The sequence below is a fragment of the Anthonomus grandis genome, chromosome 15 (genome assembly GCF_022605725.1).
Source record: "Anthonomus grandis grandis chromosome 15, icAntGran1.3, whole genome shotgun sequence".
NCBI lineage: Eukaryota > Metazoa > Arthropoda > Insecta > Coleoptera > Curculionidae > Anthonomus > Anthonomus grandis.
Window position 1 is genome coordinate 2712641 of NC_065560.1, and position 17441 is coordinate 2730081.

Consider the following 17441-nt stretch of genomic DNA (forward strand, 5'->3'; position numbering starts at 1 on the left):
AAGGCTTTACAAAAATCTAAATATCTTGAAAACTCATGTACCGATTTTCTTGATTTTAGTTTCATATGAAAGCTGATGAGTTAAAAAAAATCACTGTTTTATAGCAAAGACTTCCTTCCAAAAAATTATCTTGCTTACTAACCATTAAATCCACTTCCAACATGGACTTCTTCAATAAAATCTCTTCAGTTATTAATACTTTGACTAAATCTAATTTGGTAGTTCTTTTCTTATAAACATTCCTTTCTAGGTTTGAACTAACCTTGTTTCATACCTGTAATAGAAGTTAAGGATGAATCTTTTACTGACTTACTTGTAAAGTCTGATAGTACGAAACTTGTACACATGGCCAAACTTTTGTTACTCGTCCAAAATGTAGCATAGGCCTATATCGTAAACTTAGGAACTTATTTTCATATCTGACACACTATTTTAACAAAATAAAAATATTGTTTCAAATGAATATAGGACTTATTATTCCACACTCGTTTCTAACCATTCCTCCTAGTATTATAGGTATGGTTAAAAACGAGTTTCGTGCAAAAGCACCCTAAACATCGTTAACAAACACATCATCGACATCTTTAAGTGTATTTAAGCTGTAATAACTGTTGGCCCTGCTAAGTGTTCCTGTTCTACGAGCAGTACAACACCACCGATCAAAAGCCTCTTTTACCCTGTCATAGACAGTCATTAGCCACTCCATTGGGGTGACGTAATAAACTGACGAGTGGGAGGTTGTAGGTGTATAATAGCTCACCTAAAATATACATTTTTCTTTGCAATTGATAGATATCAGCCAAACTCGGAGAGATTCTAAATTAATTTGAGATCTATAGTTTATTTAAAATAGAAATAATCAAATCTAGCAGTTTTTTAAGCAATAAAACAATGTTAAAGGCAATAATTATTAGAAGCAGGTTATTTGAAATACTGATCTGTTGCACCAGAATAAAACATCAGACTTGTTAGTGCCTGCACTATCCTACATATGTTAAACAGATATCCCTGATTTCAGGAATGTGTCATAATGTGGAATAATATTAATACATGAATTTTTATTCAAATAAAGAAAATCTTCCAGGCTCTTATGTCAAATAAATGACAACTGTCATGTAATGGTTTTATCAAATCGGACTCCTCCCATAAACTTTCATGGCAATCCAAGATGGCTGCTGACATTAACCAGGGACAAACAAAGAGTTGTTGTGACTGTCTTAAATTTTAATGGTTTGGCCGGATAAGTGTCAATGTTCATTTTCAACTGCGTGTAAGAAACAAATTATGAATTTATGTTCAGATGAAGAAAATCTGCCAAACTGACTCTTATGCCAAATAAATGACAGCTGTCACGTGACGTTTTTTATCAAATCAAGCTCCACCCACAAACTGTCATGGCGATCCGAGATGGCCGCTGACAGTGACATACCAAGGGCAAACAAAGAGTTGTCATTACTGTATTATTGAGTTTCATTAGTTTGACCGAATATTGGCCAAAGAGGTGATTTATTTTGGCCAATGTTTATTTTCAGCTGCCTGTAAAAAATAAACTAGGAATTTATGTTTAATTAAAGAAAACCTTCCAGGCTTTTGTGTCAAACAAATGATAGCTGTCACGTGACGTTTTTTTATCAAATCAAGCTCCACCCACAAACTGTCATGGCGATCCGAGATGGCCGTCGACTATGACATAACAGGGACAGATAAAGAGTTTTCAGTACTGTCTTAAATTTAAATAATTTGACCGAATTTTGGCCAAAGACTATTTTGGTCAATGATTATTTTCGATTGCCTATGAGAAACAAATTATTAATTTAGGTTTAAATAAAGAAAACCTTGCAGGCTCTTGTGTCAAACAAATGATAGCTGTCACGTGACGTTTTTTATCAAATCAAGCTCCACCCACAAACTGTCATGGCGATCCGAGATGGCCGCTGACAGTGACATATCAGGGGCAAACAAAGAGTTGTCATTACTGTCTAGAATATTGGCATTAGAAACTCTTTTGAAAAATTACCGTTTTTCGTCCATACTATCCAATCTAAAAGTACTGTTTTTGTATTAAATAATTATTAAAATATTTATATATAATTATATCAAATTTATATAAACAAACTGAGTGAGTAGATTAGATTGAACGACAAAACCAGTTTTTATTCATGGGTATTATTTTAGAAAACAATGATTTTTGAAAACAATTTCTTACTGGCACGTTGTATGGGGTGGGTGGGGGGGTAATGGTAGGGTTAATGAAAAACCGTTTTTTTGCAGAAAATAATTGCCCGAGAAAAAATGCAACAATACAAATTTGCTCAAAACTAAACAAGGAATTAAAAAATAAAATTTATTTTAGAAAAATGCCCCCTGACGCATAAAATACATCTGCAAATTAAAAGAAAATCTACATTGGTAGTAAAGTTATTTTAAAAAAATATCTCATTCCGTTAAACGCATTTAAATAATATACAACGTTTAACTTTTATGAAATAATAATTGTATATTATTAACACGTAATAAACCTTCTTATTAAACGTGAATAAAACATAAACATAATATTAAATTCCTCAACATAACGTATATCACGGGGACATTTTAGCCAATATTTATGATTGAAGTTATACCAAAAATGTACATCTGGTGTAAACCAAAAATCAACGTTTATTTAACATCATGTGTTGCTTGGGATATATCATACGGAAATGACCAATCCTGGTGCAACAGCTCTTGATATAAAGTTTGCTTTTTTAATATTATACAATAAGGATTTTCTCGACTGCTTTTCTTTTCTTGGCAGATGTTGTTTTGGACAAACATACTGATAAGGATTGGAGGGTGATGAGGTACTTCAATGCTCATAAGATCAATAGTTGGGACCACTACTACTGTTATACACTAAATCATTTCACTTTGATGGTGCAACAGAGTCAATAGACGCAAGAAAAAGAAAAACGAGAACTCACCTCCTTATTCTCCTGGTCCTGGTTGTCGGTGAACTTGACGCTGTGCGTCCTGCTCGCCTCCTGTTCCTGCCAATCGTCCGATACGTCGTCCTTGGTCGAGGCTGTGAGTCGAGACAAAGTGCCATTACTCAGACCGGTATTCAAATCGCAACGGTACAAACGACCATCGGCCAAAGCTGCGGAAGCGTGTGCCAGGAAAGAAGAGGAAGAAACGACGAAAGCGCGGCAGCCACATAAAAACAAAACATCGAGAGGGTGCACAACAGCGACGACACAAAAGCAATTATACAACAAGAATTACACGGGGAGTCAATTCGAACACTTTCCACCCTTAATATCTTTCTTGCAGCTAAAAATCGGTAAGACGCTTTAAGTAAATGTTTTTAGGCTTCTTGTTTTAAGGCCCTAGAAGAGGTAGATTATATATTTTATAGTTCAAGTTGCAATCACATGACTATGTAATCAAAACTAAAGAAGAACACAAGTAAAGATACATACACTCCTGATAAATTATGTAGTGCTATACTGTTAATCGTATAGTACTAATAGCTAATAATATTGAAGTAAATATGTCTGCAATAAATAGCATTTCTAGTAGAGTCATAGTGACTTTGAAAATTATTAATTTTAAAAATAAATAGATTGAATAACATTTTGTTGGGAATTTGGGAGTTGTAATGCGATAAATTCAAAACGATTTCATTATAGGACAGTCTATAATATATTCTATCTAACACGGAAACAGCAAGATGTTCAAAAGTTAAATTAGTCTTAGTACGTAACCATAATAATCACAAGACGCTAATAGTTAAATTTGTCAAGTCGAACACTAGAAAGTAGAAAAAGAAAAAAGGAATTTAAATTTCGATCTTCCCGATCGCCAGCAAGTAAACCCACCTCCCTCTATAAGATAAACTATTAATTACAAAAATTTGTTTCCTGTGGTGCTCTCTAGTGGCATGGTGGGTGGGTTTAACTCAACAATGATCCAACGTTTATTAATGAGTAATTATTTATGGAAAAATTGACATTTTCAGCAACATATAAGATAGTGCGTAAGTAAATCCAATGTGTTTTATTGTAGAATACAAAGAAAATCAATTCTTTAAACTAGATTTTGTTCCTGTTATTCAACAATGTAATTCTACACTTCTGAACAGTTATAGTACAAGTAGACCCAATAAAATAAAAAAGTTTTTGTGTAAACACTATCCTAAAGTCCAAAATTTCAATGCAGGCAATTTTAATTGTTTCTGCAAGTTTGAAACGCAAATATTCCAAAGCCTCTGGACAAAAAGCAACAAAGTAAATACCACTGCAAAGAAAATTGAGGGCCCTTTAAAACGATGTGTCACTTGAAGCCACATTTAAGGGTCTAAGGGTGACATCTGCCTCTCCTATGAGGTTGTAACAAGAACTTTAAAAGTAAACATTACAAATAAAATTTACGTATCTTTCCGATTCTTCATATTTTTAACTGTAAGAAAGATGTTAAGGGTGGGAAGTTTTTAAATTGACACCCGATAGGTGTGGGTGTGCGTGAAAAAGTGGTTAATTTGGTACAGTTATACGACTGTAATCATTCTGAGTAATTTATACCCAAGCAGCACAAATATGCCTAAAATTATCATATAGCACACTATATAACATTATAAGAAATCACATAGTTATCTATAAAACTTTTTTATAAAATCTGGTTTTTAATAAGACAAAATTACTTTAATTAAAGCCGCGAAGTAATATTTGATTGTTCAATATGCCCTTAATATAACTAATAGGTATAAAATAATTTTGTTTAGTAATAGACTTTGTGTGCTGCTCGAGTATTAACAATATTTCAAAAAAAAAGCACCAAATATACAACAATTTTATATACAGACAGGAATTCAGATTTAAAAAAATATAACTAAAAATAATAATAAACTGATTCAGACATTCAGTTAACAGTAACAATAAGTGTTGCCTCAAATAAAAAAATAAACTCATAAAAACAGGTTACATGCAGATAATTCATAACCCATACGACAAACTTTAACCATACACTGTGGTCCTAAAAAGTCGATTCGCAGATATAAACTAATTCAAATATTCCTGCTTTCTGTTGTTGCAGCCATCAGATTCGATAATTCAATATTTTGAATATTATTGGATATCAAACCTTCTTAAGGAAACCCAATATAAATCCGCAGGATTTAGATCAGGAGACCGCAGAGGCCAAATTAGTGACCCATATCTTCCGATCCAGCGTATTCCGTTATATATGGCGCAAATCGAACTGAAATATTTAGATCCGTAATAATTGAGCCCGTAAGGGTATATCTTCAATATCAACCCATAAACAATCGACGACATATTAATATTCGTAATAATGGATAATTTTGGAACACACCTCGGATTAGTTGTAAAGCCGCAAACCTGGACTTTCTGGATGTGACGACACATTATATATCGTTAAAATTTGTCAGAGTTTTAAAGCACCCTGTATCGCACTACACAGAATAGAAATTTAAAAAAATATATTGACCAAAGTAACATGCCTAAGGTTAGTGCGGTCATAACTATCTAATATAGCATGATGTAAAACGTGATGTCCAGCGTAGAAAACTAGACACTCATTGTGGCAACACTTATTGAAGATTTATTTAAAAGCTTTTGAAATACGTAATAAATATTGCGGTCTAAAAACAATGAATGTACAAGTCTACTTATAATAAAAGCACTATAATATAACTGAACGATACTCACTTATGGTCGGTTGATATTCTTGCTGAGGTAGAAGGAAACAAGTGAGCACTGTTTTACCTGTGTCTGGATCAGTATCAGTCTGGAACGTTAGTAACGGTTGAGCTTGGTTGTCACTCAACCAAACAGCCTAAAATAACGAAGAGATTTTAAGGTAATATGGGACATTTAAACAGTTAAGTAGGCAAAATTAAGAATGTCATATATTTTAATTGCGTGAAAAAAATAATGGCATTAAACATGTTCTTCAGGAAATTCTTTATCATTATAAAATGCATTGTCTATTAAATTTGTTAAAAGGTAAATAACTTTTTAAGTTAACTTAAGACGTTCGTGAGAAGTGACAAGCGGTAGAATGTCAAAAAGTGGACTTTTACCCCCTTTTTTGACACGAATCTTTATCTCAGGCCTAGGAATGATTGACGATCGCTATGAAATCATGCTTGACGTTTGTAAAGGGATTAATAAAGTAAGAAAAGTAACTTTTTAAAAGCATTCAACACATCAGCGAGGAGTGAAATGCGGTAGAAACCCAAAAAGTGGACTTTTAGCCCCTTTTTTGACCTAAATCTTTATCTCAAGCTCAAGAATCATTGACGATCGCTATAAAATCATGCTTGTCGTTTGTACAGGGATTATTGAAGTAAAGAAAGTAACTTTTTAAAATGATTCAAGACATCAATGAAGAGTGAAATGCGGTAGAAACCCAAAAAGTGGACTTTTACTGCTTTTTTTACCTAAATCTTTATCTCAGGCCCAGGAATCATTGACGATCACTATGAAATCATGCTTGACGTTTGTAAAGGGATTAATAAAGTAAGAAAAGTAACTTTTTAAAAGCATTCAAGACATCAACGGGGAGTAAAATGCGGTAGAAACCCAAAAAGTGGACTTTTACCCCCTTTTTTGACATGAATCTCTATCTCAGGCCCAGGAATCATTGACGATCGCTATGAAATTATGCTTGACGTTTGTAAAGGGATTAATAAAGTAAGAAAAGTAACTTTTTAAAATAATTCAAGGCATCAGTGAGGAGTGAAATGCGGTAGAAACCCAAAAAGTGGACTTTTACCCCTTTTTTTTGACCTAAATCTTTATCTCAGGCCCAGGAATCATTGACGATCGCTATGAAATCATGCTTGACGTTTGTAAAGGGATTAATAAAGTAAGAAAAGTAACTTTTTAAAAGCATTCAAAACATCAGCGAGGAGTGAAATGCGGTAGAAACCCAAAAAGTGGACTTTTACCCCTTTTTTGACCTAAATCTTTATCTCAGGCCTAGGAATCATTGACGATCACTATGAAATCATGCTTGACGTTTGTAAAGGAATTAATAAAGTAAGAAAAGTAACTTTTTAAAAGCATTCAAGACATCAACGGGGAGTGAAATGCGGCAGAAACCCAAAAAGTGACCAAAGACCTAAATCTTTATCTCAGGGCTAGGAATCATTGACGATCGCTATGAAATCATGCTTGACGTTTATAAAGGGATTAATAAAGTAAGAAAAGTAACTTTTTAAAAGCATTCAAGACATCAACGGGGAGTGAAATGCGGTAGAAACTCAAAAAGTGAACTTTTAGCCCCTTTTTTGACCTAAATCTTTATCTCAGGCCCAGGAATCATTGACGATCGCTATAAAATCATGCTTGTCGTTTGTACAAGGATTATAGAAGTAAAGAAAGTAACTTTTTAAAATGATTCAAAACATCAGTTAGGAGTGAAATGCGGTAGAAACCCAAAAAGTGGACTTTCAGCCCCTTTTTTGACCTAAATCTTTATCTCAAGCTCAGGAATCATTGACGATCGCTACAAAATGATGTGCATTATCTGTAAGGATTCCAACAAGATAAAAATTCCCGTACAATTACAAGAAACTTCATGAAATCAACCCAGATTCCTCCTTAATCTTATTTAATCCACTCATGATTATTTAAACTCGGCAAAACAGTTACAGAAGAAACGACAGCTTGCAAAATAAATTGTTAATTTAAAGAACTCGAAGTTGGAAATTGGGAATAACTTCATCATCAAAAAATAATAATCATAGACCAAACTATAGCGATTTAAGAAACTTACGTTATTCCATTTTGACCTAATATTAATAGCTTACCTTAAGAGAAAGCTGCAACAACGTGTCAGGCAAATACGGAAGCCTGTTTCCAGATACGTCTAAGACGTGCAATCTAATGCAGTTGCCCAACGTATCGGGCAACGAAGTCAGTCTATTATCTCGCAAACTTAATACTCCTAATTCACGTAATTTACCTAAAAAAAAAATTAATAACATTTTAAAGGCAATTTAGTATCTCAATTTAAAAGGTTAATATGAATGTTGTAAGTAGTAGGCTGTTCGTATTTACATTCATCAACAAGATAAAGTGCAGAAACAGAAACGTCTGAATATTTTTTTGCTTACTGGTTTTCTTTTAAACCAAATACAACAAAAATTATTAAGAAATCTTATTCAATCTTATCAATACAATAATAATTGCAAATAACTTGTGAAAATGAGTGCCCTATATTCATATAGCTCTTGACATATAATATGTATACTATAATAGGATTATATATGAGGATCAAATGTCTCCTATGCCACACAAATTTATTTAATAAACCAATGCAGGTGCACTTACCTATTTCTTCAGGTATACTAGTTAAACTATTCCTATCTACATTTAAGTTAGTTAACTTAGTAAGTTTGCCTATCTCCGTAGGCAATTCGCTAAGAAAATTTTCTGTCAATATCAGTTCCTGCAGGTTATGACAGCAGCCTATGTGTGTGTTTAATGAGGTAAGTCTATTTTGGTCGACCTGAAAATAACAGAAAAAAAAACATGTAAAAAATTGTTAATAATTACAGACTATTAGGTTTAATAAAGCTTTTTACAACCTCATAGCGCTCGTTTAAACAATGCATATTCACGTAAAAACTACGAAACATTACACCCAAATAAATGTTAATATATGGACTTTTTCCAGGAATAGATTTTATTACGCTCACATTATATTATGAAGTACACGGTAGCGGCCTCAAGTGACGTTTTATAAATATATTTGCATAATGTGAACTTTTTGTCATCACATCGTACTTCTATGGTTATAAAAAGCGTTCAAAGAGCAATGTATATTGATTGAACTTTATATATATTTAATTCTCTCTATATTTATTTGCCATTAGTTCTGATCTTCAGATTGTTCTTTTGATTCATTTAGATCTTCTTCTAGTTCTATGGGAGGTAATTTTCAATAATAATGTTTAGAGCCTCATTGAATTTCAGTTGTTATTTAAATGCCTTTGAGATAATTATCTTCTTCCTCTGCTTCTTTTTCTTCTTTCCCAGTGATCCTTGATAGTCAAGGCTTTCATCTTTGATTTTTAATTAGATGAGGTTGTTCTTGTGTCTTTAGGTTGTTCTTCTGATGCATCTTGATCTTCTTCTAAAGAAATTTCAAGATTATTCCAGGCAGTTGATGAATTATCTACTGATCAATGCATATCGGCTTTCTGTCAAACATCTGAAAGTACTTAATAAGGTGCCTGGAATATAAAAAACGATATTTCCAAGGTCTGGAAAAAAATTACGTCAAATGCAAGGGAAGGAAGTGAAAAATTACTTGAAGGTCCTCAAAAACCTGTAAGCTATAAAAAAACCTCTTGGAATTCTCTGGAAAATTATGGATATTCAATGGAAAAAAATGACCTAAAAGGTTACGTCCAATGCATTGAATAAACTGAAAAACTACGTCAACTGCCTGGAATATGAAAAACGTTATAAAATTGTCCCCAAAAACATGAAAAACTCTTTGAAAAATAATGGATATTCAATGGAAAGTTACGTCAAGTGCATAATTTAATTGGACATGTACAGGGTGTAGTTGAACAAAATATGATTTCCTGGTTTCAGAATATGCCCAGTTCATACAGTTTTTAAAGATTGATAAGAAAGTACAAAAATTGTCGAACTTGTACTATTTAGTCGTATTTTTTTTTGAAAATAAACTATTTCACCTAAAGAAAATTGATTTAATTTCGTACTTTTAAATCATATACAGGTTATCTTGTTAAAACATTCTAAATTCGCCTTTAAGAACTCACTCATTAGTCTCAAAAAAATCCAAATTTTAAAAAGGATCTCGTTTTGACTAATTCCTAGCTCCTCCACCATTGTTTCGTTCATTTATATCGGATAAGAACTTTATTAACGATCCTTCTCTTTCCAATGGAAAAAAAAGAGATTGACTTGCCCAAAATGGCTTCAGATTTAACATGCATTGATTTTTTAATTGGACTAAAAAAATCATATATTGTCTATAGAAAAGATTAATAATGAGTTTTTCCCTTCAGAGTCTTGACAACCCCATAAAAAAAACTCCAAAACTCCAAATCAGGTCGTCGAGGTGGCCACTCTTTATGATATATGAGATCCTTTTGGGCATTAAATCGAATGTAGGATACAGATGGATATCAATCAATTTTCTTGGATATTGAATGGAAAAAACTACATGAAAAATTATGTCGAATGCGCGAAATAGAATGGAAAACAACCCCAAAGGCCTGGAATATAAAAAAACATAATTTACAATGCCTGGAAGACTTGGATAAAATGTGCCGTCAAAAGCCTGTAAAGTATGAAAAACTCTTTGGAATCCCTGGAAAATGACGAATATTCATTGAAAAAAACAATTACATAAAAAGGTACATCAATTTCATATTGAAAATTTTAACAAAATATTAAAATTGTATACGCTAACGTGTACTATCTTCAATAATCAATCATGGATAATGATTGCGATTCACTATAATCCTGGAAGCGTAAATGTGCGCCGCATGCTCCCGTATACCAAAAATAACGAGTAATCAAATAATTTATGGCACTCGTATATACTGATAAAATTGTTCTCTTATCGTCGACAATAAAATTGTTTATACAGTTTATTTAATACCTTTATCGAGAAAGACGAGCAAACAAACCAGACCTAAAAAACCTAATTTCCTTGAATTACCAGATATAATATACAGACCACTTAAATAATTAATTATTACCTTAAGTATGGTGAGCTTTTCTAACTTGCCGATACCGTCCGGCAACGTTTCCAATACATTCTGCGATAAGTGCAGGTCCGTTAAACTTTCTAATCCGGCAATGTCTTCAGGTAAAAATTCCAGTCGATTCTCGCTTAAATCTAAACAGCTCAGGTTGTGTAGTTGTCCAATTTCGGAGGGAAGTGATTGCAATTGGTTATGGTCCAGCCATAGTTCTTGTAAAGCAGGCAGTTTTCCTATATGAGGTGGCTAAAAATTTAAAACTTTAGTTAATTTTTTTTTAAATAGTATCAAGAATATCATGATTAATCAAACAAACTTTATTTTGTCGTTCTAGCTTCAGTAGATCAAAAGTTATCCTTTAAAAACTATGAGCTTGACCCATTGAAGGTCACCTGACATATCTTAAAAACGGCCAATGACATTAAAATAATTTTAACGGTATTTAGTAGATCATGAGTGAGACTTTAACTTTCATTAAAACATCCATGACTATAGATCAACTAATAAGGAAGATATAAGTTATTTTTGGGACGTGATTCGTTTCAAGGAGACATATTGCTTAGCAGGTCAAATATCTCCAGTTATATTAGGCTGAAAGGTTTTTTTTATGATCAGTGTTATTAAGCAGATCATCATTAATCAAACAAACTTTATTTTGTGCTTCTAACTTCAGTAGATCAAAAGTTATCCTACAACAACTATGAGCTTGACCCATCGAAGGTCAGTCGCCTAATCAAAATAATTCTTGTAGAATTAATTAGTAACAATCACTGAAGCTTCAACCTTGATTCAAATATTCATTTACTCTATTGAGTAAACGCCCCTGGACTCTAAAGCTGCTAGTATTAAGACACTACAGGATACTTAGAGATACAGGGCCAATTTTAAATGATATGTATGCAAGAACTATTAATCCTTTCTACTGTTCAATTGCATCTCAACTGCCAGTTACCATTAGTCTTTTCTGTAGAGAGAAAGAGTGTCTGGCAAACCTTTTTATTTCACTCTCAAGCCTAACAATGGAGAAATGGTTGCAGTGGTGTTTTGTAACCTGGCTAAAGCTTTTGACTGTGTGTGACAGAAAATGTCCCTGTGGGTGTGTAAAGCATTAGTGCTGAAGCGGGGGCTTTGCACATTCTTTCCCGATGTCACCACTAATCATTAATATGGCAAGTGTACAGTTGCACTTAAGAGCCAAATAATTAACCAAGATAAATGTGAAGAAGAAGATGAGTAATTCAGAATATGACAATATTTGAAGCAGATCAAGTCCTAAGTTATGATGCTAAGACTGATCGTAGGAGAACCAGAGTGACTAAGGTCGTACAAATAATCGCAATCCTAAAGGCAACAGATGGACCAAGAGGATCATACAGTGGAGATAAACCAGATGGAACTAGTATGTCCAACAGTGGAGCAATAGGGGCTGACTGATGACGAGCAGATCTGCCATTCAAATCAATCAATTGTTCAATTCTGATTGCATCAAACTTATTGAAATTAATGCTCTCACACCTTGGTAACGTAATTTTTAACGTTTGTGGGATACTCTGTGTGAAGACAGAGAGTGGTTCATTGCAAAGCTCTTACCAGTTCATCAATTTCATTATCACCCAAATCTAGCCGCTCTAAGTTCACGAGTAGACTGAAGGAGGGGGGCAGCTCCTTAAGTAAATTTTCACGAAGCTCCAGGGAAGTAAGGGAGGTGAGCTGTCCGAAATCCGCCGGTAAGCTGGTCAGCGACATGTCGTTCAAACCGAGGGTGGTCAGCGATTTCAGTTGGGGAAACGTGACCGGTAGTCGGGCGATCGGGTTCGAGCTGAAATCGGCCACCCGTAGGGCCTGTAGGTGTCCAATCGCCTCTGGGATCTCGGGAATGTCTGTAAAAAGAGAGAAAAAAATACCTTTAGAACCATGACGTTCGTTTTTCTTATGTTATAGGGCATTTATAGCAATAAAACGCAATAGTCAGATGACCTAGACAGTAAGGGTGATGTATTAATTTATTTCAGTTTTTAGGATACGAACACTTACCAAGTAGACCTGGTGAGTTAGGGAGATTATTTACGACCCGAAATAGTACGCCTCTTTTGCAATTTTAAGATTGTAAAATGTGAACGAGCATTAGAATATTTATGTAACAAATGAATCTAGAAAACTGGCTCTGTATCTTTTCACAGATGCCTGAGACAAAGTGAAGTCTTCTATACAGACATGAATAATAGAGAGTTATAGTCATAGTCTTATGATGAAAGTCAGCACACTGTTTCTTAATAAACCCCAGCAATCTATTACAACTATAGATGATTAATGTGAAAGTTACAGGATATTTTGGAGTCAAATGTAAAGGATATTGAAAGAAAAATCGTGCTTGGATGTATTATAACGAAATTTATCACAAAAGTGATTTGTAAACTTGATTTCTTCTTTTCCCTGACCTGTGACCAGTAATTTTTTTTAATTAACTTGACTGAAGTAAAATCGTTATTTCAGCAGTGATTTTTATAGCACTAAAAAATAGATCTATAATTATTGGTTCTGTATCTACTCCTTAAATATCTCATGGGTGATTTTAGTAGTGGTTTACTTTTCATCAGTAAAAATAATATTTGTTTCCGTTACAAGCTTAAATGCAAGAAGATATTTATTTAATTATCTCAGCGGTGATTAAGTTCAGAGACCTATGATCAGTGAAAAAACTAGTTTTTCATTTATTGGCTCTGATGCTACAAACAACAATATTAATCTTCGCAATGATTTTCAAGAATTGTTGTAAAAAAAAGTGGGATAAAGACAAATAAAGTATAAAGAAAATAATAAAGTTAAACAAGAAAACTGAGAAACCTAAAAAATACTTTTGAAAACAGCGATAAAACTGGAAAAAACAAGACGTAAAGTGACTATTTCCATGATATGGTTTAGGCCTAATTTCAAAAATTCTTTTATTCTTCCAGGCACTCCAGGGTTCAACTGCCTGGAAGAAGTCAAAAATTCCAGTAACTTATGATGAAGTCCATAACTCAAGACTAAGCGGGATTTAGTAAAGAAAAACCGCAAAAATTCATTGAAATCAAGTTTTTCTTCCAGGCACTCCTGGCCCTAACCGCCCGGAAGAGACCAAGAATTACCTTGACTGCTAAAAAAGGATATTCATGTATTATTGGGTAATACAAATTGTTGTAATATAAGGAGGATAAAGATAAATAAAATTAAACAAGAAAACTGGGAAACGTAACAAATTATTTTGAAAACAGCGATTAAACTGGAAAAAACAAGACGTAAAGTGACTATTTCAATGACCTACTATATGTGCAATCTCGAAAATTCTTGAATGCACTTCAGAGTCCAACTTCGTGGAAGAAATCCAAAATTTAATTAACTCATGATATAAAAATGATTAAACAGGAAATAGATATAGAGCAAGAAGTGGAATTTAGTCAAGAAAAAATCATAGAAATCAAGTTTTTCTTGCAGGTACTACTGGAACTACCTTGACTGCTAAAAAAAGATTTTCATGTATTATCCAAAAATTGGAATAAAAATAGGATAAAGACAAATAAGGTGCAAAAAAAAAATTAAACAAGAAAACCGAGAAACCTAAAATATACTTTTGAAAACAGTGATAAAACTGGAAAAAAGGAAACGTAAAATGACTATTTCCGTGATATAATATATGCCTAGTCTCAAAAATTCAAATATTCTTCCAGGCACTCCAGGGTTCAACTGCCTGAAAGAAATCAAAAATTGCATTAACTCATGATGTCAAAATGACTAAACAGGACACATATATAAATTAAGCGGAATTTAGTGAAGAAATAACCCTAAAAAATCATAGAATTCAAGTTTTTCGTCCAGGTACTCCTGGCTTTAACTGCCTGGAAGACCCCAAGACCTTAACTTAACTGCTGAAAAAAGGATTTTCATGTATTATCCAAAGATTGTAATAAAAGTAGGATAAAGACAAATAAAGAGTGAAAATAACAATAAAATTAAACAAGAAAACTGAGGAAGCTAAAAGATACTTTTGAAAACAGCGATAAAACTGGAGAAAAGGAAACGTAAAGTGACTATTTCTATAATCTAGTATATGCGTAATCTCAAAAATTCTTTTATTCTTCCAGGCACTCCAGGGTTCAACTGCCTGGAAGAAGTCAAAAATTCCATTAACTTATGATAAAGTCCATAACTTACGGGATTTAGTGAAGAAAAAAAAGCAAAAATTCATTGACATCAAGTTTTTCTTCCAGGCACTTCTGGCCCTAACTGCCTGGAAGAGACCAAGAATTACCTCAAATGCTGAAAAACGATATTAATGTTTTATCCAAAAAATTGGGTAATAAAAATTAAAATAAAATATAGACACGTAAAGTGTAGAAAGAATAAGAAAAGGTTCAAGGTTCACCAACCTGTGATTAAGAAGCGATAATAATATATTTACCACAGCATTGATTTTAACAAAAATTAAAGAAACTGCGTTTTGCTTATTGACTTGGATGTAATAACACGACAACTTATTTGCTTAAAGAGTCTCTACATCTACCTGATGAAATGAGTGAAAAAACTCGTACATAAAATGAGAGTATTCAATTACATTTACTTGAATTTTTTTCGTCAAAAAACAACCACACTGCACCAGCCTAATGTCAGTTATCACAAAATTTAGAAAAGGTGTCTGTGATATTTAATATTATATTTCGGTAAACTTTTATGTAATGGAATTATAGCAAATACTTTCCAGGAATAACTGGAGCACCTTTTGGGAAAATAGCTGGAATTTCCTCTGCATCCTTTTTTTTATCCAAACTCTCCATCCAAAAGTAAATACGACCTGGCACAGAGATTTGTTTTTTGTTTGACCATAACATTTGGTAAGTAGATGGTTTTGGGACAAAAATATTATACATGTGTTATTTAGTAAGTGTCCGATATTTCACAGGGTGATTTTTAAGGTAAAAAGTTCCTATACATGTATGTTCTAAACTGGTTAGTTATCAAGATACAGGGTGTCAAGGATTTATTTTTATTTTTTCTGCATAATTTCCTAAATAATGCTGAACGAAAATCAGTACCTGGGGGTTTTTTGACATAAAAAATTTGAATTTCTCCCTAATTCAGCTCTTACTTATAGAGGCCGCAATCGGCATAAAACAATAAAATAAAACAAAATCATAGATCAAAAATGCCAGGCAGGTGGAACCACGCGCGGAAATTACCACAAATAGAAAAAAAATCATGGATTTAGAATGATTTCCACATCCCGGAATAACCACAAATGCGGGAAAAAAAATCCAGGAATTCCAGGCAATTGAGACAGTTCAGATGGCTCAAGAAACAAGGCGATACAGAACAACAAACGAAAAGTTCAATTTCCATATTAGTGTTACCACATACATGACCTAAGTGACGACAAAATATTTGTTGCAAGTACTTGTGCTCCTTTTAAGATTATAAATGTTAATTACGTACTTAACGGCGTCTAATGATATTCGTAAACACAGGCATCAAGACGTGCTAAGTGATACTTTTAAATATACGTGTCTACGGTTACGCAAATCGGCGCAATCAGACGGGTCAAAATAATTAAATTAGTGGGAACACATTCCATTTTTTTCCCCATAAATTTTATTTAACTTTAGCGAAGTTTCATAAGCCAAGAAACATCAGACCGTAGAAACAGTTTGTATCAAACAAGTGAAAGTGTTTACAAACCCTTGAAATAGATAAAATTTCAAAGTGACAATGAATAATAAACGAGAATTTCGAAGAGACGGGGTTGACGGCCGAAGTAATGAAACATTTTCGTAACAAGTGAATATCCTCTAGGGGGAAATATTCCAAAACAGATCGCGTCATTAAATTTTTCATTTTTCATCAATTTTATCCCTAAACCCCCCGATGAAGAACGACGAAAATCAATTTCTCGCATCCTTGCGACTATTAATTTCCACGGGAGCATTTAAATATTCCCTTTTTCATGGTTCAACGGATTTTAGGCCTCTAAAAGCTGACTGATTAATTTAAGGAAGACCCTAGCAGAATTTATGGCAAGTTTATCGGTCAGATTAGACACAATATTGCTTTTGTATGCACACAGAAAATTCATTTATATCAATATATGGAAAAATAGAGTCCATGTCCACCCATCTCACACTTAGTCACGATATCAAAGTGAGCACGAGAATTGTGAATGGCGTGAAAGCCTCTTCATCCACAAAACACTCTACTGGATCAGTCTATCCAGGAAGTTTCTTTTTTTTCTTTCTTATGAATCTTAAGAAACTTTTTATGCATCTTTTTGCCTTTATAATAAATACTGGCTTGGTTTAAGTTGATGTTCAATAATACTGCCACAAAGAGTATTTCTATAATACACACTATGAAAAATAGAAACTTTGATGTAAACAATACTTTGGCACATATAGGGTTCTATCAATGTATGGAATGGCAACGCAAAAACAAATCTCAACCACAGAGGAATTTTGAAATTGGGTATACTTGCCATATATACAGTAAATGTTGTTCTTTAAATAACATAAATAATATTGCAAATTGTGAGTCTCGAGTGTAGATGTTGACCGGGAAATGAAGGCGGTAATAGTTTCAGCCTCCTTGGCTGCATATGGCCGGTGTTGCCACTATAAATAATTAAAAGATCTTCAAATATGTGAAAAATTTATCTCTACTAAAGGAA

General features: G+C 33.3%; 1 protein-coding gene across 8 annotated transcripts in view; it reads right to left on the reverse strand.

Moving 5' to 3' along the window:
* Window positions 1-17441, reverse strand: part of LOC126745229 (protein lap4-like) — a 133858-nt gene that overhangs the window by 98634 nt on the left and 17783 nt on the right. For 7 of the 8 annotated variants that reach the window (XR_007663467.1, XM_050452977.1, XM_050452980.1 and 4 more), the window contains exons 3-8: window positions 12341-12630; window positions 10748-10996; window positions 8337-8514; window positions 7814-7968; window positions 5706-5832; window positions 2961-3136 (exon numbers count right to left, since the gene is read on the reverse strand). Coding sequence is in view for 7 of the 8 variants with exons in the window: in XM_050452977.1 (XP_050308934.1) it covers window positions 2961-3136; window positions 5706-5832; window positions 7814-7968; window positions 8337-8514; window positions 10748-10996; window positions 12341-12630 (1175 nt within the window). In the remaining variant the exon portion in view is untranslated. The remainder of the gene's footprint in view (window positions 1-2960; window positions 3137-5705; window positions 5833-7813; window positions 7969-8336; window positions 8515-10747; window positions 10997-12340; window positions 12631-17441) is intronic. The other variant, XM_050452978.1, reaches the window with a different exon arrangement.